This window comes from Lytechinus variegatus, chromosome 3 (assembly GCF_018143015.1).
Source record: "Lytechinus variegatus isolate NC3 chromosome 3, Lvar_3.0, whole genome shotgun sequence".
Taxonomy (NCBI): Eukaryota; Metazoa; Echinodermata; class Echinoidea; order Temnopleuroida; family Toxopneustidae; genus Lytechinus; species Lytechinus variegatus.
The window spans coordinates 24,915,480-24,940,845 of NC_054742.1; the positions used below are offsets into that span (position 1 = coordinate 24,915,480).

At 37.0% G+C, this 25,366-nt stretch overlaps 1 protein-coding gene across 2 annotated transcripts; it reads left to right on the forward strand.

Moving 5' to 3' along the window:
• Positions 1 to 390: 390 nt before the first annotated feature.
• On the forward strand, positions 391 to 22,265 carry LOC121410589 (ETS domain-containing protein Elk-3-like). Of its 2 annotated transcripts, XM_041602775.1 has the most exons (5): positions 392 to 694; positions 9,978 to 10,214; positions 14,143 to 14,145; positions 16,925 to 16,993; positions 19,844 to 22,265. In XM_041602775.1, the coding sequence occupies exons 2-5, from the start codon at positions 10,082 to 10,084 to the stop codon at positions 21,022 to 21,024; spliced, it is 1,386 nt and encodes a 461-aa protein (XP_041458709.1). In that variant the 5' UTR covers positions 392 to 694; positions 9,978 to 10,081; the 3' UTR covers positions 21,025 to 22,265. The 2 variants fall into 2 exon arrangements, with proteins under 2 accessions (XP_041458710.1, XP_041458709.1); XM_041602776.1 differs by lacking the exon at positions 14,143 to 14,145 and having other exon boundaries at positions 391 to 694.
• The last annotated feature ends 3,101 nt before the right edge of the window (positions 22,266 to 25,366 follow it).

The following is a 25,366-nucleotide window of genomic DNA, read 5'->3' on the forward strand; positions in this document are numbered from 1 at the left end:
AATTTTCGTAGATAAAAGAGATAGTCGAAATAGCCGCTGCATTTTGTACATGGATAATGATATTCATGCCACGCTGACGTCATCACCTACGCACGAACGCCATTCTATTTATAGGGTGTTTCCCCGAACGTACTTCCGGTTTCTCTTAAAACAGAGCTAGTCTACTGTGTTCAAGCACGTTTCATATTCGAAATGTGATTCGCATTTAGGAAAGTCCAATAAAAATCCAGACAAAGCATTGGTGAAATATGTTTTTGTAAAACTTTTGCTTAAAAAAGAAAGCAATTTTTATAAAATTATAAAAAAATTGATGCGAATGAAAATTTTGGATCAGATATGATAGCGAAAGATTATGATGTGCGCTTTCGTGTACGTTCGACCGGTTTCATTTCACACAATTCGAAAGACGTGCAGCAAGAAACACACCGCGTCACTGCGTATCCGCGATAGAACACACTCATGCACACTCGGTCTGGTTTACCACTGGCTAATAGTAGTAGTGACTGCGTTTTTGCGGGCTTACTCATTCATTCAGTCACTCACAAACCAGCTGCGAGATAAGACGTGGAAACATTACTATCATGAACATTTATATCAGACGATCAAACCTAGCATTTGGAAAAGATTAAAAATTATTGGACAGGAATCATCTTAATTACTACATACATCCACCTTCGTGTACAGTTCATAGAAGGTGAGTTTTTAGGTGATTAAAATCATACGCATACGCATACATCCTTCAGGAGCTCCTGCCTGAATGTTTTGTTGGTATCGCAAATGCGGAAGCCGATCTTGATAAAATAAAATTGATGAAGTGGTGGTGGTCGGTGATCGTTTAGTGGTGGATGGTATTACCATGGTATGATAAAAGTTATTGAGACTTGAGTAGTGGACTGAACAATTATCGAAATAGTTATGTTTTTGCTTGCCAGTATCACATTTGTGAAAGTCTGGCTTGCGACAACATATTTCAAAGTTAACAGGTATTAATGACACACTCTTGCCTTGGGAAGCTACATTTCCATTTTCTCCAGATGGAGAGTCTAAGGGGGGAAGGGGTCATGAATGTTAACATTTAGTGTAGGATTCCTTTAAATGTATATTTGCTGTAGCGTATTTCATGATTTTTTTTTTATCCATGATTATCAATTCTCTATTGAAAATTTAAACAGATTAAATCTTCAACTTCCTCCCCCTCCTCCTTTTTCTTCGAACTTCCTTTCGAACTTCCTTTCTTCCACTTATTCTTCTCGAGACGAGAGAAAAATAAAATCATTATTGTTGCTATTATTCTCATTTGTTATTTTCATTGTCATCATTGTTATCATTACTGCAATCATTATTATGATTATGGTGATGACGACGATAATGATTGCCTCATACGTGTTTTATATGTATGTCCTAAAAAATAAAATTTCATGCAGTCGTTCATTTTCAAGACATCAGCCTAGAAATATGAAGGCGGGAACTGTGATGTCCGCGATGACGAATTCGTTTCGTGTTCTAAATCTCGACGTTCGATCGTGTTGCTAATGTACTGGGATTGATATGATGAGCTGTAAGGAACATGTTTTCAGTTCAAAATTCAATTCAATTTTGATGTCTGATTTAATTGCTTGATCACTGGATCCAGTCTTGTTAATGATAAATTGATTTGATAAATTTTACCTTTTGCCCAAGCCCCATAGCCATCCATGTGTCATGTTCGAGTGTATATCAACATGCAATTTGATTATCATATTGGTTTATTAGCTTGTTCATCAATTATATTGTGGCAGAAATCCGCAGAATACTGTATTGTGAAGATCGTATTTGACAAGAAAGCAAGCATACCAGTTAAAATACGTGTTACCACCGCGCTGAGTCACTCCATGGGGGGGGGGGGGGCTCGCTGCATGGGAACCTGTGGAATGTGCGCCGTTTGTATTGACATTATCTTTTTTACCTGCTCTCCGTTTGGGGTAAAAAAGATTGTTTGGAGTATAATACTTAACTCGAAGTGGGTCTATTATACACAGTCGCTATTCATTCTTTTGTTCAGTCTCTACTGAGTTTATGGATGTCGGATAGGACTTTCGTTTCGGTGTACATGAACTGGAGAGAGCTATGGCTGCATCTCATTCGCTGTATTTACAAAACTTAAACTCTAGTATAGTCCTACACTTTAGGATGAAATTTGGATCAGTTTCAGTTACAACACAGTGACTTTATCATTATGATGAATATTAATGAGCCTCTGTAAAATTAAGTTGGTTAACTTGTTTCAATAAAGAATTTCCAACTATTGAAACAGTATCGCATATATGCACTTGTCATGTCTTGTTAAACCAATATTTGATAAACACTATAGGTTCAATCGTTCATGATTATTATTAACTTATTTTTTTACCAACCTTATATAGGCCTAATTTGGTTACTGCAACTGTAAATTATAAGGAGCAATCGCACACTAACACCATTATACTTTCAGAATCGTTTAACCAACTTATTTTGGTTGGGGCATCAAAAAAGCAATGGCAGTATCAATTAAGATATGTTGAACATTAAGGCGAAGTGAAAATACCTGCTTTTGGTTAAGAACAATCACCGTTACATGTAATTTGAGTGACATCCAATATTCTCTAAAATAAACCAACTGTAGGTTCGTTATATTAACCAACTTAATGTTTTTGTTTTTCTGAGTGTATATACATACATCTATTGTAGGCTAACTAAATTAGACCGCTATACTAAAAAAACAATTTCTCTTTTTCTAAGGTTTACAAACCCCAATTCATATAGGCCTGTCAGTTGGTAGCTATATAGCCTATAGTGATTGTTCGAATCTGTTAGATATCATAATTTGCAAACATGCCTATACTCAAGAGTTCGTGAATATTATTGTATGATACATGTACTATATCCTGTTCGTTTGCATTTGGTTTTATCCGTTCCAAAGTTCATGTTGAAGTACAGCTCTAAACATAATCATCTATCTACTTAAACGCATAATTATAAAACTCAAGAAACGAATACAGTTCCAAAGGCCTAATAAATAATACCGTGTGTTTCATGAGTTGGGCCATCCAATGCAACGTATACAACAGGAAAGAGTATCTCTATTGATATTGGAGTTTAGTTCCGGGAATATTTTTTCCCTCGCATACCCAACAGAAAATGACGCCATTGTCTCGTTCTCGCTTCCGCCTCTGACAAAATAATTAAGTGTACATTGAATATTCTTGCATGGTAAGTGTTATAGGATTGTAAATGTTTCCCTGTTTTTAAAGCTGTACGAGTATACCACATTGTACTATGTTTGTGAAGAATTCGTGTTGGAAACCTGTGCCTGAATAGTATTTCCGTGTACAACCAATGTACGTATTCGGGTAAAATGGGGTGCACGTTTAATACTCCCTGTCCGAACTACAGTTTTGGTAAGTGTTCATTATATTTGGGTACCATTCCCACTTCCCTGATTCAACAATCCTAAGTGTGGTTGTACTAGTCGCAAAATATTTTCATCCGTTGATTTTTATGAAAATCTGAATTTTACATTTGAGGTTGCTTATAATGATTTTCATTTTTCCATAAAAGAGCCCTTGAAACACGTACACTTGATCTTACAAATTTAGTGATTGGATTTCTGAAATTTGTACTAACAACGATTCCATCCTGAATTTTCATTTATTCCATGCTTGATAAACGATTTTCTGTACCAATAAACATTTTTAATAATTTGCGTAAAATCGCAAGATACAACAATATTAAAACACGTTTTAGTTCCCATCCAGGCATCCACATCATAACAGTTTCAATTTAATTCACATTTATTATGTACTCGTAATAAAATGGAATTGTGACCAAAACTTCGGCAAAACTTTGGGGAATTTTCTAACTCTTGAGAGACAGATAAAAAGTTATCCCCTTTCACTTGCCTATTAAGCAAGTTAAGGGGTTCAGTTCCTTCGTCATAGGCATGTATTGAACTTTTATCTCCAAGATAATAATAATTTCCAAGCCCCATTCATCAAGAAGGTACCATTCAATTAAAAAATAAAAACCCACTATTATTTGCCGATTTAAATTATTCATTTCAATTTTGAATCTTCCCAACTAAGAGAGTACGACTCACAAGTGAACGTAATAACTTCGTCTTTCCTCCCCTGAACTTGATATGACTTTGTATTATATCCCCTATTTCATATTTTGGTTGTCTGCGCATCATGGCCCACAGCAGGTGGTAGTATGGGGTCATGTATATCCGGGTAGAAAGAGACTTCTTGGAGAAAATGTGGTTTCGAAATGGAGTACCAGACAGACCGTAATCCGAGTAGATGATTTGAAAGATGTACGAAATAGAAGAAATGATGACACCCACTTTACGATGATGGATGTTATACGGAGAACTGAGACAATACATCCACGGATTTAGACAGAATCAGGAATAGGATTATATAATTATCATTGCATACACGGAATCAGAATGATTTTTCTTGTCTTACGGACCCGGATTTCTTCAGGCGCTGATCAATAATAGGTTATGTTTCCTATAAGGGTTGTCGTCCCTTATCATGACCAATGGTCCTTGTTATACCATTTAGATCTCTGCTGGTATAGCCCTGGTTAAATACGTTCAACTTTTTCTAAAAGGAATTGTTCATATGAGAAACCTTTAAAAATACCACTTTTGTGAATAGATCCTAATATACACCACCGATTCATGTGGAAATGTTTGACTTTAAATCAGCTCTATAAAGTGATTGGACCCAAAGGCGGTTAAATATATTCGAATTTTTAATAATTCAGTACGAAATTTCAAAGTACAATGTAATTATCAATGAAATAAGCGCATTTTTTATTATTTCGGTAATGATTCATAATATCCATGGACGTATTACAATTATCATTATTATTTGTAATAGGTCCATGATAATATCTAGGTACTATTAGGGCACCTATCACAGAATTACTGTCTTCTTGCAGCTAGAAATTATGTGATGAAACGATTTGATAATTTCAACTATTTCTTGATAGTGCTTGAAATAGAATTCGAAAACAAGGCATTTATAACTGACTTAAAAATAACTCTTGGACTTAACGCTACATAGCGAAAGTAGCGACTCCTTGCTGTGTTGCAGAGTACCATGTAATTAATAGGGGACGCCAAATCGAACGTATGTAGTGAGCGAATAGCGACTGATATGACGTCATTAACTAGCTTTGACAGCAACGGCTCAGGACTAGCGGCGATGGTTTCATTATTCATATTAATGAGAAAATGGGAAACGATTTTAAGAAATGTTCGACTGTTCATTTATCATTGTTTCTTCTCATATTTCAGGAAATGTATTTCTTGCTGGAGAAAGGGATGTGGAATGATTGCGTCATTGAGAGCATGAAATTTTTGAAAAGAATTCACTCAAATGTATGTAAGGATTGCAAAGACTGTGTATTTAGTGACAGATTTCATTTTCTATTATTTAAAAATGGATATTATTAGACTGCCCATGAGTGTATCAGTCAAGTTGTGAGAGAAAGTCTGTATTGCTGTCTTCTTAATTTCTGAGGTGTATGAAATTGAACCGAAAAACTGACTGTATAAAACATCGAGTCTAACCGGTCTAAGATACTCTCGAAGCCCGAGCTCCATTTGACACTGCTAAAACGGGTTGACCTAACCTTTGTAGGGAGGGCAAGGGATAAAAGTACATGTACATTCCATTGGAATCAGTTCTTACACAGACACCCCCTTCCGGCACCCCTTACGTAGTATATACAATAAAAGGAAATCGAAATACAGTGACGATTCGATAGTTCCGTAACCACGATAACACGAACCCTAAGTATTTGGTTGCATTAATAGTTTTTAATAATTCATAATAATGCAAGACTGATCGTAACTACTAATGTTTCACATTTCTTAGAATTAGAAACTATACCATCAATAAACCCAGCTGCTTTTGGCATTGTCAATTGACCAAAATCCTTGCGAAAGTGTGAGGAGATTTTTTTTTTGATTTATCATATAGTCTAGTATATGCTGTGAAACACAGCTTGAGTTTTAAAACTAGCTTCAGATTCCATTTCATATTATTATTGTTTGCATTATGACACTGAACTTGAACCCTATAGATCCCTGCCGAGTATCTTTATCGGTCCCACCTATATAAGGGTCAATTTGGGTTTACATTCTATACTCATGTGCTTAACACGTGTATTTCGGTCCTCCCGCTCACTGGTGGCGGAAGCCAAAAAAATTAAAGGGGGTTCACCTGAAATTTTGGGATGGACACAGGTAAAAAATTTGACAAGCGAAAAAAGGGTCATCAACCTAAATTATTTTAAGGGGGCCACAAATATTTCAGGGGGGTCCACGTGAAGGGGGGGCGCAAGAAACAAAATGGACAAGCAAAAAAAAGAGGTTTTCTACTAAAAATTTAGGGGGCGCCCCCCTTCCTCCGCCTATGCCCCCGCTTGCTCTGTATCCCCTAAATTTTCGACGTTACTTTAGCAAGGTCAACGCTTTAGCAACATTTTTCTTTCTGTTAGCGGTTTTTTAGAGGAAAGTTTACACTCAAAAGTGCGAAGAACGCCATGTCCAACAAACTCTTAAAATATGTGTGTGGTCGGATCATGGACCGGGTCCATGGTCGGATTTAGAATTCAGGGGCGGTATTCTGAACATTGTCTTATCTCTGTATTTTATCTTATCTCAGAGATATGACAAAATCGGTATTCTGGTGGATGTCATAACTTTTGTCACAAAAATTGTCATAAATTTCGTCTCTTCTCTTTAGCGCGCACCAAAATTACGCAGCTTTCAATGCGCGTAATCCTTTTATTTAAGCAAAAGATATGACAAAAGTTATGACTGGGGGTAGCAGTCATAAATTTTGTCATATCTTTTAGTACCAAATGTTCCGATACCTGCCGACTAAATGTCAAGCATATAATGATATTATTTAGATTAGATTGTGGTAGTAGTTTCACTCATCATCCATGACAATTTTCAAAATTATTTTTTCATGCTACAATTAGTTAGGCCCTACATATTAATTCCTCCTCTTTTTCTCAGTTTTTCCTTCTTTTTCTACTTCTCTAAAATCCTTCACAGCTCCGTGTCTCTCTTTGTAATTAAGCGCATCAATATTCGCGTAGTTGCGCGATGCCAGCAACTGCAGTGGGGATACGCCCTACCTGTAACGGGGCCTTCCTATTGGCTAGAAGGGCTCCCACTGGGAACTAACGATGATTTTGATTGGATTGCTTCCGAAAAGATGGGCGGGAACTTTGAGAGATATGACAGGGAAAAGACAATGTTCAGAATACCGATTTGTGACAATCATAGCGGTGTCATATCTCGGAGAGAAATGACAAAATTTATGACAAAAGTTATGACAAAGTTCCAGAATACCACCCCAGGTATTCAGAAATGGGGGGGGGGTCAATACAGGCATTTAAAGATTGGCTATGGGATATTGATATTATAACCATGATATTAATGTTATAAAACCAACATGTGATGTCGACAGTTCCACCACATGGCTGTTTTATTTAAATTCATTTTCTCATCATTCACCTTTTACCTTCTCCATCCATTGGTTTCCAACCTTTTCTCTTTTAAGAGTGACCATTCAAAAGAAAAATGTCTCAATTTAGTTCCCATTGAGATGATCTCTTTCGAGTCCATACTGCGCATGCCTATATGTCTTCACGTCTATCCCAGGGTAACTGTAATCATTGATAATAGATGATTTGGATGGTGATGTCACGGCTCTGACGTGCATTTCCTCCTCGCTCGTGAAATGTAGCGACTTACTCTCTTTCAAGATTGTTTCCGTCTTCCTTTCTCCCCATGTAGCATATACACATCCTATTTCTTTTATGAATTCATTGACGAAATCAACCTTCTATTTTTCTCTGCTTCAATTATCGATGTAGATAAAAGGGATGGATTGACGTACGTAGATCGCTTGGTGCCCGCCAGTCGGCTCACGTGCGTCGGTTCAGACGCGAGTTCTTATAATGGTGGCAAGCAAGCGGATGAGCATCGTGACTCTCCCACACCCCTTTTAATTGGAAAATATGAGCACGTGCGTGCAAGTGACCTTCTGTATTCATTGGAGTTAGGGTAAACGGTTATTTATAGAATATGCATTAATTGAAGCTCACGATGACAAAGATTTCAGGACGACTATGATATCGCATGTGTATTGCATGATTATAATAATTTATTTAACAATTAAAAATGGAGGCCACTATCGTAATATTGTATTTGATTTTACTAAAATTCCATCCATTCTGCAATATTATGGCTTCATGTACTCCGATCAGACTCGTCACATATATAGCAGTCGCTAATACATGCGATTTGATTACGATATTTTTCATGAAACTGAGCGTTCAGACGTTGTACAGTCGCTTTTTGAACGTTGCTCACGCTGCGTTTTTGTATTATACGTCCTCTCTTCGTCCAATGAACGCCAAACCTGTTTAGAGCACGTCCAGCTTCCGTTGCATGGACGCAATATTTTATTATTTCATTTCTCGCCAGCAAGTACTGATTAGTATGCTCCTCATCTTCCGGATTAGCTACATGCAAATAGGGGGTATCAAAGTGATTCGAATCCTGGAGTCGTTTATACGGAGAATAATGTTAGTACCAGTAGGGGGAAACGAGGTGTTCCGTCTCCTACAGCCAATAAATGTACTTGGGTATCGTGATACACCCATGGGGATTACGTTCCACCCTTACACTTAATCTTCTGACGCCCTTCACCAGTCCGTGACTCGATATCCGTACAATGTAAGCTCACCCCTCCCCAAACAGCAATTTGAATAAGACTATTCTAAAATCTTCTTTGCCTATACCTATCATTTTAAAAACGTTATTTGATAACAAATAATTATACATGTACGGGTTATACCCCTAATTTCAAAGCCTACATGTATATTGACCACATCGCATTTTTTAAATGTTGGTGGAAAATGCGATTCCTTGTCATGCACTAATATAAGTTCATATAAGATGAATTTCGCGAAGATGCAGATCCATTTGCTCTTGTCATAATTATGAGGCTTCTGCTGTTATATTGTCAAGCAATACTGATTTTATAGACATTTACGGCTGCTGCTGCCAAATGTGGCGGATCACGGGGGTGGGGAGGGTGCCCCCTTGATAATGATGATGAATTATGATAAAATACTTTCATGAAGTTCTGAAATGAACCTTATGTGCTGCACTGTCTGTACAGAAAATGGTTGGACCATCTTGAAGCCCTCAGTTGGAAATTACCACAGAAACAGAACCCAAACCACATTGGGCTATTACTAGTGCTACTAAACCATGCTACATGATGCCTCACTACTCCTTCTCGTATTACTGCAGTCTTCCTAGCTTTTTAGGCTATATCCCATAACATGATGAAATTGAAAAGTATGATTCAATGTAAAACAATTTTCAAAAATATATAGCCACTATTTTCTCTGATCTATTTCGAATTATTACCGTTTGTCATGGCGGATATCATATGCCATTTTTTGTTTCCTGGATGAATAACAGAAAACGTTGAGTAATCGGTTCCTTTGTCACATGACTGTTTATTTAGAAGTTTGCTGGTAGACTGTACGCTGCATATTGTTGATGCAAATGGCTAAAACCCATGTAGAAAAAAATACCCTTAACATTGAACAACGGGCTTTTAATGCTTTAGTATTTTTATGTATATAAATCAAAACCATGAAAAAAACGTTATTGAAAACCGAGAGCATGAAGGAATATAACAAAACAATTGCTGCCTACAAACAAGTCAATTTAAAGTTTATGCTTTTTGTTTTCATAATGTGACATTTCTGGTATCTTTATTAGGAAATGTTTTCTGATATGAAGATTTAAAGAGACTCTGTTCTTAAATTTGAAATTTGGGTCTATTCGACATCATGTTTCATTGCTATTTCCTCCTTTTCATTCTTATTTCCTCTCTCTTAAATCATAGTTTACTTGGCGATTTGCGCCAATAAAAACAATCCAACTTGAGAGAGCACGACGTTCTTGAACAAACGCCAAAAACAGACAACCAGCGGTCACAGAATTGTCACTATGTCGGAAACGCAATCATCTTCGAGAACACCGCCGCTGCCTCCCCTGATCAAACTCGAGCCTGGTACGATACAGACGTCATCGATTGCCTCATCGACCTCATACGAGACCGCCATCGCTGTACATAACATAGGTGAGTTTATTGGTAGTATCGTAATAGCGATTTCTTCAACGGAGAACATTTCAATGGCTCACTGTCCGAAGATTGAAGAATAAATGGGGAAATCAATACTTTTTATTTAAACTTAATTGTAAATACCCGTATTTGCGATCTGACAATGTCATAATCACAAGCTTTTGTGTTTCATTTCATCGAATTTGAAATACTATTTTCTTGTTCAATAAAATGCAAAATTTATGTTATCATGTCTTTTTTTGGCTTCATAACGTACAAAATGAAAAGTGACTAATAGATTCATGAATCGCCTATAAATTTGAAGAATTACACATATGAAACAATGTATAATACTATTTTTTAGATCCGATTTCGATTATGAAAGAAAAAATTTGTTTTTTTTTTCAAGATTTACTCTGTTCCTATCAATAAAGGTATATTATAATCAGTGGCGTACCGTGGGTCACGGCATGAGGGGGGGGGAGGGGTTACATCGAATATTTTAAGTCACTTAGTGGGCGCGTGAAGCGCGCTCAATTGCCAGGTACAGGCCTACTAACCTAATAGAGACATTAAAGGACTGTGCCATGAAACTGATGTGTATCTCACTAATCACAAAGTCATAATGCGAGCGCGAAGTGCGTGCTGAAATTTTTTTATATTCAGACCTAAAAAGGGACATTATAAGCAAATTTTTGTAATCATGATACATACCTGTTTCGCTAACAATGCGAGTGCAAAGCGCGAGCTGAAAATTTAGGAAATTCATCTCTGAAGAGGAGCATTTTCAGGCTTGTTTGTAGGAATTCAATAAGACCATGCGTATTTCACTAACCAAATGATTGTTGATATTCAGATTACAAAAAATGACATTTTAAGGACTGATTTTAGGAAGCAGACATATCTCACCAATCCACTAATGCGAACGTAAGCACGGACTGGAAATGTTTTTTTTTATCAGACCTTGAAATGGGGCAATCATGAAAAAGAAGCATATGTCACTACTTAAAACAATCATAACTCGAAGTGCGAGAAAATATATTTGGTGTATAGTGACTTGAAAACGGAATGTTTCAATACAACAGGATGAAACAGATAATGCAAGCACCGGGAACGATGAACACATAGGCTCTAAGCAAATTATATTTCATAAAGTAATGATAATATATTTCTTATGTAATAAAACGTATTATATATAATAAAACATGTCATAATGTACAATATATATTTTTTTCTTTCCCAGTACATTTCTCTTCCTTTCTCCCTCTCCCCCCCCCCGTCTTTTTCTTTTGCCAGCACATGGGGGGGGGGGGGCGTAGTTACGCCATGCACTGATTATAATAAAATAGATCTCTTTTCTTTCATCATGTACTTATTCCTGTCCATATACGTAGTCGTCAACAAGATATTTCTACCACTTTTGCCCAACATTGTTAATATGTCATTATTTGAATTCACAAAGATTTGATACTCTTCTTCTCTTATCGAAACACGGAAACTAAGAAATCTTACTAATGAACGTCACAGTGTTAAATGATGATAGAGGGGAATTTAAGAGGGAAATCAATATCTACTTTCCGAAGTTGTTATTAACTTCCGCGTCTAATAATATGGGCCTATATATATCGATACTCAAATCAGAATTTGATGAAATGGCCCCACCCTCTAAACAGACAGTAACTGTATTTATTATTTATTTAACTTAAGACTACCAAGATGACTACTATAAAGGAGGTTTGACTTCATGGTCGTATATGAATAATAATAATATAGGGTATTTATATTGCGCACATATCCACCTGGTTAGGTGCTCAAGGCGCTCCTATATTACCCGGCTAAGCTATAGGCGTTCATAGCGCACACAGCTTTTTAAGGAATAACTTCCTACCGGTACCCATTTACCTCACCTGGGTTGAGTGCAGCACATTGTGGATCAGTTTCTTGCTGAAGGAAATTACGCCATGGCTGGGATTCGAACCCACGACCCTCTGTTTCAAAGTGAAGAAAATAGGGATTAATTATTGAGCTTGTTGGATTCAATGCATGCTTTAGGATGAGAGCAGTTGGATAAATGAAAATCGCATCTCATGTAAACCTATATGTAGGGATCCACTTTTTCATTTTAGCATTTCCCTTTTTTCGAAGAGCAGGTGAGTCTGAAACCAAGTTACTGGGGAAGAGATTCCAGCATCTTTTGGGAATAAGTCTTTGTGTAGGTTGTTCGTTTAGTGACCCCTCTCAATTACGTCACACCAACGTCAATATTCTTGATATAGAAGAGTTATCTCATTGGCTCATCGCTTGTCTCTTTCAAACTACGACCACAAATCTTGGTTGACTTGACTCACTTTCCTCTCTGCTTGGTTATCCACTAAAACAAAGCTTGTACTGTGTTTCAGATGGTTCAAACATAATAGCTCTATGGTTCAAACGAATTATCGCTTTATATATAGGCCTACTAGAAGAAGAAACATGGAACATCGAGAAAGAGCTTGGAAAACTGTCAAAATAACTGTAGAAAAAATGTAAGTCACCCTTTTGATGATAATCGCGTTTATCAAATTGTCTCGATTTACAAGTTTGCGGATGTATATTCAATATGATGGAAAATCAAGAAAACAAGAAACCGGAATTTGGCAATCCAAAGAGAAAGCGGGTGTTGTTTTCGCCATTCGAGCCAGGATCACAACAAGCCCATCAAAGTGTTACATCCGTCTTCGTCAAAACTCATATTCATATATTGAAACTCCGGTATAAAATTAATTGAAGAATCAAAGCTTTAAAAAGACCAAAAACAGTTATTATGTCCCTAAATTGAGAAATACCGAGCTGTAATAGAAGACATTCCGTTATGCAAGTTTTCGGGAAATCCCCCTCCCTTTTGTTAGAAGGGTATATTCAAGTAGGTCCAAACACTTCTTCATGAAACTGCATGTAGACTGACCTGGGAATGCCAAACGGATCTTACAATCTTGCCACAGTTCAATCGTTTCGATGGTTTGGACATCATATATTAGTTTCATCGTTGTATGTCATTTCCGTTGATTCAAGATCAGCTTATAATTATCAACCCGGGGGCGGCTCCAAGGGGGAAGGCTGCCCCTATAAATTTTTAAGTAATGAGGAAAAGGAAAAAAAGAGGAGATTTAAGAGGGTGGAAGGGTTTGACAAAAGGGGAAAATGGTATAAAGGGGGAGGGGGGTCTGTGTTGTGTTGAATACTAATTCCCCCTTTAATTCGATTGATAAAAATGTGACGTCACGTTTTAGTCGTGTTGCCCCCCCCCCCCTCCCCATCAAAATAACACGGCCCTGCCTATTTACCCTCGATAGAAGTGCAAAACTTACATTAGATATAATGACCCTATCGAAACTCCCGGCCTAACACTTAACAATAACATCCATTACTTTATCTATATTTTCTCTCAAGTTTGGCTCGTCTGAAAAAAATAACGGATGGGCAGTATGTGCGTACTTTTCTGGTATCAATCCTATCTAGCTATATTAGGCAATCCTTTAAGAAAATAGAGAAAATTAGTGATTTTAAATTCGGATATACATATATTATGTTAAAGGTTTTTTTAGCACTTTCCACTATTTCGGAGCAAGTGAAATTTTAGTGATTTTTAGTGTTTGTTATTTTCACAATAATATGATTGCACCTTCATGTATCTTGATTATCAGGAGATTTAATCATTGAGAGTAAAAACATCTTCGAACTTGATTGTCTCACACAGTAAACCCAGATAGCATACCGCCATCGTTGCACTTTCTAAAGCAAGTTCATCACGGTGATATTTAGCATTAAAATACAATTAACTAGGAATATACCCGTAATCGTCAGGAATGAGTTTTAATCACTTTTAATCGCGGAAGGATAAAAATACATCGACGCGTGTCTCATGATCATGTAAGTCCATGGTATATGGGAAGAGAATTGGAGAAAGAAAGTGCATTCGGGGTTATTTCCTTTTCTGTGTCTCATTCTTTTTCTTTTACAATTCGTTATGACTTGATATTTAATTTGATGTTCCACCACATGATTTTTTTTCTTTCGAGCGATGCCAAGAGGGTTTTGAGAAGGCAGGCTAAGGTGTAGAGTTACGGCCACCGACAACAGGAAAAGCGGGATTTAGTTTTTAATTCTGGTTCCGCTGCGACCACGCCTCATGCGTAAAATAAGGAGACTTTATGTGGATATTAAATATTTTAGTTCTGTGTATGCTGTGTGTGTTGGAAAGGTTTATAGAGAGGTCATCCTTATTACTGAATATATCTATGTATCACTATAAGCTTTCCGTTTTCACCCTCCATGTCGCGTCGCAAGACGCATGTAATCAACTATACAGAGTTCACAAAACTGAGGCGTGGCCTGGAATGCCGCGCTCTGATTGGACGAAAGTTTTTGTTGCAAATCATGTTCCTACAGAACTAGACTCTCATTTTCAATTATAATCTAGTGTACATGTACCTCACTTGAATTACTGATCTGGGGTTTATTGACAAGCTAAATGCAAATGAGCTCATGTGTCCACACCCCAAAAAAGTAATAATAATTAATTCTACACTTGGAGGGTTTTATGGAGCTGAATAGAAATGAAGGTCCAATTTTGAATACAAATACTGACTCGGCAATTAATCGACTTGTGACAAGTCATCTTTGAGTGCCAATTTTAGACCACTTTAAAAATACAGGTGTTCGCATATGAAGGTGAAACGGAACAACCTCCTTCCTTTGAGCAATAATCAGACGGGGAAATGGCAATCTGCATGGCTACACGTAATTCAGGGTATTTTGGGGTACAACGATTATCTTCGGTATATTTTTAGCCGATGATATATAAGAAAAGAATGGGGATAATGAATGTGAACCGGATTATTGGCATATTTTTTTATAGATATTTTAGAGGGGATATTCAGTTGCTATGATTTTGGACACCGTCTATAGTACGACGTTTGGTTAAGGGTAGGCAGGGGCGGGAGGAGAAGCGCCACTCATGAAAAATTGGAGAGATGAAAGAAGAAAAAGAGGGAAACATTGTGGGGAGGGGTAGAGGAAGGGAGGGAGGGAGTGAGTGAAAATGGAACAGACGGAACATAGAATAGATGAGCTTAGATCATCTCATTTTACTTCAGTGGTTAGCAGTAGCCACGTGCGTCGACACGACCCCGAGGGACTCAGTCGGACATTTATGGCGAAGAGGAAAGGTATATATTAAGACCACAGAGCTCCGGGAATACATGACGAGGCGCAGTTAATAGCTCGATGGTTAAAAATATCACCTTGATTATATAGGTGTTCGTAACAAAATGTGACGTCATAACGGTGAATCAACAATCCACAAGCCCTTCTCCTCTAAATAATTTCGGAGACATCTTCGTGATAGTAAAAAATTGGGTGTGAGCTCGTGTGGTGACCGTGTTCTGGCAGCTTTAACGTACTTAACTAATATCTTACTCATCCGTGATTGTAATTAAAATGTTTTAAAAGAACGGGGAATGAATATGTCATAGATATGCATAGTTTTTAGCTGAAAAAGCGACTTTGAAAGAATTTGTTGTTAATTCGACTAATTTGATTTTCTAGAGTGACAAATGTGTAATTGAAATGCGTTCATTCATTAATGTAAAATTACATCTTCACGCTCTTAGTACACTCGACCCGCTCATGACCACACCCATATTCGTTTACGCACAGATGATGCAAATCATGTCTCAGTTCTTCATTGTCCTAAGTTTCATCCACGTTAAAATCACAAAGGCAAGAACTTGCTGTTAGTGTTATACATTTTTAGAGAACCAATGCAAGTAGGTAGGTTATTTTGTGTAGGTTGCTCGAGGAAAATGATCTGCAAGTATAAAGAATCTCCTTCCTTTAAATTTTTATTCAAAGATTGTGTTCGACAGTATAGAAGATGAAATAAAAACGACCATTGTAGCTGCTTTTTCACACACTTTCTTGATGTGAATAAGACGCCTCTACGTGTTCACCATAGCTAATGGATCCAGTTTCAGAAGGGCTCAATACCTGTGTCAATTCTAATTACGATGCGTCCTTCTGGCTTTTACTCACTTAAAATTACCAGAAAAGTTGTATGGAGAATCTATTTATTAGAAATCTTAGAGGTAGACTGGGAAGAGTATTGACAAAGTTGAAAGGCTTATTCATATTCCCAGGCCAGCATGAATGATGATTCTTTGAGTAATCAAAGTTATAGAGTTATCGTATAGTTGCTCACGCCCCCGCCACTCCTGCGCGTTCTTATTTCTCTGTTCGAAACCTTATGACGGTAGTACAAAGGGGGAAGAAATAGGTTGTTATGAAAGAAGAAACAAGTAAAAACCAGATACAAATCCTGATTCAACCCAGCAAATACTAAAGACCATTCTCGGTTTTCTTTCATAGCATTCATTCTTGGTGGTGACTTCTGCTGTTGTGTTGACCAGTGTTTTCTTCCAACAGATAAAATTTAAGGAATCATAATTTTCTTCTTATATTGTGGCTAATTTTTGCTCTGTTTCTTCATAATCTTCTTTGTTCAGATTTATAGAAATATACCTGGAGATATAAGATGCGGAAAGTTGAAGAGATAATGGGATTACATAGATGTTACTTCAGACGTAACTCTTCGTCACCCTATAGTCACTTGCGTATATGTGTATATCATACCTTTTTTTAGTCATTCTATTCGATAATACGTTGTTATCTTTTGGTTTTGTTTTTTCCAGAAACAAACATGGATATCTCGCATTCAGACGTCAAGCCGAATATTCAGATGCAGCACATCAAACCGAAAGGTGAGATCAATCCTCCATACAATCATGTCCATGGTGTTTTCGCTTAGGTTTTTGTCTTTGGCATTTTGTTTTCCCGTATTTTTTTTTATCCTCTCCTCCTAATAACAAATTCATCGCTTTTCTTACCATCCCTCTTGATCAGTTTAACATTTCTTCACTTTAACATGGTCTAAAAATCCTAACCATCATCCCATTCCAAATCATTTTCTTCTTTCCTTAGATACGTATCTCATTCTCTTTGCTCCAATTAGCGCCATTTTGATTCACATTTTCCTCTTTTTGTTTGTCTACTTATTGTTCTGCGTGTTCTTCTTCCTCTGTTTTTTGTTCTTCTTCTTCCTCGTCATCCGCCGCCGCCTCCTCCTCACCCCGTCTTGCTCCTTTCGTCTTTGTGTTTCTCATCTTTTTGTTTGTATTTGTTTTCTTTGTCTTTTTCATTCTTTTTCTACTTTCATCCTTCAAACTTAACTCTATACTATCGACACCCTTCAACCATCTCTCATCCCCCCTCTCTCTCCATTATAATGTTCTAAGCATGGCTGATTTAAAACCAAGCAATGGAATTTGTTATAAGCACGTATTGCGGATGACGATTGAAATAATTGGTTGATAGCTCACAGTTATCCCAGTAATGTTCACATATGATGATAGATCTGTACCTGTATAGCATCAATTATCATCCAATCCATCTACAGTACCCTACAATAACACACTCAAAATTAATATTCAGGAAAATTAATGAGAATCGGGCTATAAGTTGAGACGAAAGGATTCAACGAGATAACTTTTTTTTGCTCAATGCCTATGACGTGGAGGAAGGTGCAGGATTTGAATCTTTGACGCAAGTGACTATCTGTTCTGATTACTTATTTGATAACACTGTGTTCTCGAGGAAAGTCGAGTTTGTGTCTTTCAGCCCTCAGTATTTACCATTCTGAAGTAAATGTAAATTTTTTTTTCGATCCTCATGGCTTGTAAACTTGGTATTTCTTTGTACAGTCCATGTATTTATTGACGGTGCCCGATGAATCTTTTGGGCTTCTAGCGTGAAAAAGAAAGAAAAGGCTTTCCTGTGTAATTTTCTGGGTTAGTCAAAACTGTGGATCACGTCCTTGTTAAATTCCGATTCAAAACCATGGCGATGGGAGTGAAAGTAATCTCTGCATTGGACTAGATAAACAGTAGTTGAAACAAAATTATATATGGGCCGAATCATATTTTAAAAAATTAAAATACATATGCATAAAACATTAAAGAAATCCATTAGTATACTATTTTGAATAACGCAGTTTTAAATAGTATTATTTATTTGATTTAATATATTATAGCGATTGTAGAATACACACTAATGTCTGTTGAATTCAAATTATTCTTCAAGACCCTTTCGTTTTTTATAATCCTCCCTTGAGAAAAAATAAAGAAAATTGAGCTGCTCGATGTGAATTTTTATTTGATTGAAAATGTAGTATAGCTGTAGCTTTTTATATACTAATACAATTGTCTTAACTAAAAAAAACAGTGTATCAAAATTGACAGGGCTTATTTTAATTAAATGTGCATCATAACAATAATGTGAGTTCATGCTGTACGGTGATGTGTCTGCCATTAACATAGCGCCTCTCATAATCTCTTCAAATCTATATTAATTTCATGATCCATCTATAATTAGCAGGAAAAAAAGATGGACTTCCGATAGTTGTTTTTTTATCAGCCTGCGAGTTCATGCATTTTCTGGGTTTTCTGAATGATTTACAATAAAATGTTTTCTACCGCATCTTGCCCTCAAAACTGTTGGGAAGGTTCAAAATTGGTACCCAGACGTTCACCATACTCAGTGCGTGGGAGTAAGCGAACATTATTTATAAAGACATCTACGTACGTTATGACTTGCGTCATCACCTTGTTGTTGTTATTGTTATCTTTTCACTTCTCCGCGAGTTTCTCCCAGATATATGTATAGTTTCAGAATTGAATTCACGATCATGTCACCCTAGAGATTCGGTTAAACGTCTAGGGTTCTTCCCTCTGAAAATGTATTACAGGAAAACGCAAGAGTCAATCGTTCTTCAATTCCCATCTTCCTTCCGTCTTTTCCACGTCCTTCAACAACAAAGCTACTTCTAAACAGAGAGCTAACACAAAAGCCATGTATTTAGATATCACATTCTTCAAGTATTTAGTAAAAAGGGCAATGAAAATTATATAAGCATGTGTAATAATTTGTGGAAGAAATAAGAAAGCAACTTTGGTTATTAGCTCAATGGTTCAAACATGTCTGAGACGGGATGGGCGTTCTTAAACCGCACATTGCTAACAATAAGTGAAACAAAGTGAAATGATACACATCCTCAATCCCTAATGATAAACACGAAACTTACAGATCCATTATGCTCAAAGGATGTCTATTTTCATGTCTTGCGATAAAAAATAAAATTTTTATCTCAAGAAGTGTTGATTAAAAAGAAATATCACGCTCAAAATATTTCCAAGGTGTAGAACTTTGAACAGAACAAGACCACAGAGCGTGGGGGCAACAATACTATTACATGCTCATAATATACATTCATAAATTAGCCCTCATATTTTCCTTTCCATATTGAGGTTGCTGCAATATTGGAATAATCTTATAATTTCATCATTGCTTGTCAAACTAAACATACCCTGGTTTAAAGTGGTTTACAGCTTGAAGTAGCAGTCTATTATTTATTTAGATTGATTATTCATTTTCCATAAATTTTGTTTTATTGTCAAACAGAACTTAGCAAAGTGGTATATCTATGAAGGAATTTGTCAGTATTCATTAAATGGATATGATATTTAAAAATGGTCATTGTTTTTTTTATTCTTTAGGCTTGGAGACCAACATTACACTTTGGCAGTTTCTTCTTGAACTGCTGATGGACAAAGCACGCCAGCACCTTATCACCTGGACTGGAAACGAAGGAGAGTTCAAGCTCCTCAATGCCGAGGAGGTTGCTAGACTGTGGGGCCTTCGGAAAAACAAGACCAACATGAATTACGACAAACTTAGTCGTGCGCTTCGCTACTACTACGACAAGAATATCATCAAGAAAGTTATGGGACAGAAATTTGTCTATAAGTTCGTTTCTTTTCCTGAGATCGTCAAGACAGAAAACAAGATTCCTTTCCGGGTGAAAATGGAGAGCATGGATGTTCCAACAACGAGTCAGCGCCCTCGCAGTTACCCTAGTGTTAGCAGGAGCAATAGCCCCAGTGTCAGTACCAGCGACGAGAAAGAAAAAGGGAGATCCACACCTGCTAAGAGTCCACAAAGATTACTACATACTCCAAGTCCTGTACCAAGGTCACCACGTCCATCTTCCACAGAGCTGAGAATGCTTGCAAAGCAAGTAGATAGAGAGAAATTCCAGTGGACATCGGCCTTACGCAGAGAAGGTGACGATATGCTGTCGAGACCACCTGTGACAGTCAATGTTCAAGATGTGTATATCACAGAAGCTAGGATAAATGGTGAAACCAAGTTAGTTAGCACTGGTGGTCGACCGATTCCGAGCAGTACGTTGACAACTGCTTGTAGCGATGGACGCACTGGCCATCTCAGAGCTAAATCCCCACTGGTCACTGGTTCAAGCTTGGGCAACAGGCCAAAACCTCTCCAACTTTCAGTTCCACTAACTATCAAGGGTTCTGAATCGTCATCATCATCATCGGGGAAAGCTGGAAGCAGTCCATCTTACTTACACGCATCAACGACGGGTGCCTTATCTGCCGTATCTGCTTATGGCCCTCACACACCCGGCCTTCCTGGCACACCAATCATGGTCGCTAGTCCTCTTCTTGGTCAAAATGGCACGCCGCTTGTGCCCATCCACTTCTGGAGTACCTTAAGTCCACTTACCCTCAGCCCTTCGCTTAATGGCAACACTTCCTTTCAGTTTCCCACCCTAGTCAGTAATGGACTGAGTTCTCCTTTGACAGTAAATGGTGTCCCAGTCACACCCACTGTTCTTTTGTCACCAGCATCAACAAAACCAATCTTTGTGTCATAACAGGTACAATTATACATAAACATTGACTTCATACTCGAACAGTTCATTGGCCCGCCATTTTGCGAACAGTTTTTACTTAGTTTTAAAAATGCGTTTATATCTTGCTTGCAACACTGAATAGTTTACTCATCTTAACGCTTAAGGTCACAATATATAAAGAACTGTATTTTTTAATAGATGAATAAAAAAAAACATCTATGAAAATTTGCACCTTATAGGAGTAGCAGAGAAACTGGAAAGTTTTACAGAGCATCATAACTGCACTATATCCTGCACGTGACACCAACACTCTATCTGTTTTGTTTTATGTTTCAATAAAATGGCGGGTCTGCGTGTACAGCTCATCAAAATACTTGCCTTGTTCAATTTCATCTAGCATTGATTGAGGATCAGACTGTAATGCCGAGATACTCCGTAATATCTTTTGAATTAAGGCTGTGCCTTATTTATAAATGTTAAAGAACACTTAGAGTAAATATTCAACTGCTATGTTTCTATTTTTATATAAAAAGAGTGATTTATTTTTTTCTTGCTTTTACGTTTGAAATGGCTCGAACTTTTCATTTGAGAAGGTACATCTCCTAATTCTCAAAGTATAACCAGAACAACTCCTTATGCCATACAGATATACTTTGGACCAAATGCTTCTGTTTTGTTCATGTGTACAGCATTGCCACATTATGATGAAAAAAATATTATTTTGTATACATTGTACAAACTGGATAATTTAATTTATTTTGCTTCAATTAATCTATATTTGTTATTTCTTATGTGTATTGTGTACATACGGTTTTTCTGACTTTTGATTGAGCGAGACGATTTTCAGCATTGACATGGACATGTAGATCAGCCCGTTGACATCTTTAACAAAGCCACTGCATGAATAGCAAATTATGCATGAAAAATAAAAATAATGTTTTCGTTAGATCAAAAGTTCAAATGATTAGGTGCCTGCTGCCAACATCGTCATTTTTAATAGCTCAATCGCAGTATCTATTGTTGCAAGACAGGCAGGATGTGTCCGATTTTCCATCGTTATTACCAAATTATAACAAGCTTTAAACAACTCAACCGGTACAAGGTGATTGCATGAGACACTAAATCCATGTTGAGCCATGAACCGATAGGAGTGGTCCCCGTTAACAGCCCGTACACGCTATTGGTGATGAGGTGTACAGAATCAGCTGCTCTCGGGTGGAGTACTACACTGTTAGGGTCTGTTAAGGTAAATAACAAAGGAATTGACTTCGCTGTTCGATAAATGATTCTGACAGCGTTGTTATTAATGAACCACGTTTTGATCAACCAGTCATGCCCTCTTTCAAAGCTAACTTATCCGTTGTATATTTATTTTTGGAGTGAAATGACGCAAATACACTGGATAAAAATATACTAGGCCCTACTTTTGCTCTATTTGATCTGAAAGACAAACGATCAATTGTGATAAGGTGTGATAATGGTTTCATCCAAAAGCGAATTACGGATTGACTGCCTGGCCATTGCCCTAATCCGCCTGCATGTAGAGCGTCCGGCGGAATGGACCCATTAAGAGCCACTTCCGCAAAGGGCCCCTGAAATACCTTGAATCGGTCTAATCATATCACGATCCCTTCAATGAATGGTCAGACGGACTTGAACCATTCACGAGACAACTTCAAACAATCACATCTTAATTAATCACTTAAATGATTGTTTCCGCACCCTGTGACCATAGAGCTATTAACAGCTCTATGCTGTGACCAATCGAGGCTTCTTTTCATGCTCCGAGTCCTGACACTGAAAAATGCTTCAAACAAAAGGGTGATCATGATCCGAATTATCGTCACCACTACACAGGATGTCGTGGAGGATAAGTAAGGGGCCATATAAATTGAATTGTTAGCAATTATGTAAAATGACCCTATTCTGACTTTTAAACCCAATGGTGAGAGTTTCAGTCGTTGTTTATCTTGGCTTTGCGATGTGAATAAGAATGTTTCAAAGAGACGCTGTTAGTCAATCGAAAAGTAATAAAGAAATGTTCATTGCCATCAATCATGCATTTTTGTTACATTGTGATTTTGCTCAAACATAGAGACTGGATAATTATATCTTATGAAAACAATACTTCGCGCTGTTTCCATGGTTAATTCAAAACTAGCATACTATGCTGCAGAAATAGCAATAGAAAAGGCTTGATTATTTCGAGAGGATATCGGTATTATCTCCCGTTTTATTATAACTGGCATTGCCATCAACCTGGTCAATTTTAAACACGCTTCAATGTATTTGAGAATTTATCATTTTAAACAGTCACCTGAAATGTCTATATTTCATTTCTTGCAATATAACAAGTTCCCAATTTTCACAAGTGCTGCACTGTAATATTGTTCTTCGCTGCTAGCATTTATATGGTCTGTCAAAGCGATTTTTATAGCAAACGGAAAGAGAATTATTTAAAAGAATTGTATTTTCCTGAAGAATGTTCTAATTTTTCATGCGGGTCATGAAAAACTGTAATATATAAAAATGTACAGAAAACTTTGGTAGTTATCAATGTCTGGCTGTCTGTCATAATTTTGTGGATACAATATTGGTGTTGATGGACTAGTACATTCTTATGTTGATAATCTTGTACTCTGTCAGCTGTTAGTTTTACAATGTAAGTTAATATTTGTGTTTATAACAGTTGAACTGATTTAAACCATTCCGGTCAGACTTGTTAAATTTGAAGTAAAACCTATTATGTCATGCACTTCATGCATCGTGTCAAAACAAGTGTGGTTAATTTATTTCTTTTGTATTTAATACGGAACTTCGAGATATTCTTAAAGGAAAATCTTACATAAAGCAGAAATATACCGTATATAGAATTATGAGAGAAATAGAAGGAGTGGGGTGGAGGAAGAGAGAGAAAGAAAGTGATTCGGGGTTGTTTTTGTGTTATGGTGGTTGTGTATTTAGTTTGAGGTGTGAGTGTATGTGCAGTGGGATGGGTGTAGTGTAAAGATGTTTGGTGACGGTGTGGGTGTGTGTGTGGTGTGAGGGGTGTGATGTGGGTGTAGTGTGAGGGTGTGGATGGTTGCCTGGTGGTTGTGTATGTAGTATTAGGGGTGTGGTGCGGGTGTGGGTGTGTAGTGCGAGGCGTTTGGTGACGATGTGGATGGATGTGTATATGAACTGTAGTTTCAGGGAGAATGGTGTGCATAGGGGTGCCCCCCCCCTTATTGGCGGAGCAAAAAATAAGAAAAAAAAGAGAAAAAGAAGAGGAGGAAGACGAGTGAATCAAATAAAATGATAGGAAGATTTGAAAATAAAAGGATCTTTCATGTCACTATATAAAATTTTTGCTTGCGCTTCGCGCTCACATTGCCTGTTAGGTGATTTACATATCTTGTTGAATATGGAGCTTAAATATCAAGTTTGAAAGTCAATACACAAAACATATTTCTCCACGGAAAATCATTATTTTGTTTGATTTAAAAGTTGATTTTTAAATAGTGCTCTGTAAAAATGTCAGTTTTATGGTCTGAATATTAACATTTTCTGCTCGCGCTGCGCGCTCGTGAATATTTATTTATCAGGTACCTATTACTTTCGTGTAATCCATAAAGTTTTCAAAATATCCCTTTTCAGGTCTGATTGTCAAAACGTTTCAGCTAGCGCTGCCATATGCTTGCATTTTGATTGGCGAGTTATGTATGTCTCAATATTGATTATGTAACAAACTACTTGGAATTCCCTTTTCATGAGAGTTTATTAAAAATTTCGGCTCGCGATTTCATCAGATTCCGCGCATTCATTATGCATTAATAAATAAAATATCAATTCAATAATTAAATAAATTGTCCCTTTTGTTGTTTAAACTCGCGCTTAGCAAGTGGAATAGGAAGATGGTCATCATATTCATATGATAACATGTCCGAAGGATGTCCCAGTCCTATGTCTCAAAGTAATACTAATGAAAAATATCAGCTCTTTATTAAGTGTGATTTATATCCACCTTACAAACTTCCTAAAAAAGTTCTTGAAATATAAAGATGAAAATGATTGGAATATCAAATATTTTAAGCTCGCACTTCGCGCTCGTTTTTATATTCATGATAAAAGAAGTATTTAGAATGCCTAGATTCTAGGTCTAAATCTGATATACACGCGCGCATGTTTATTAATAGTGCAGTTTCAGATCACAATATCAAAGATTTTCTGCTCGCCCTTTGTGCTCGAATTATTAATGTAGGAAGATCCCCTATTCCCCTCTTACTCATCCTTTTCATGATTTACAAAACATGAATAGAATGTTCCGTTCTAGGTCTAAATTTCGATTTTTTTCGTCTCGTGCTTCGCGCTCGCATTAATTGTT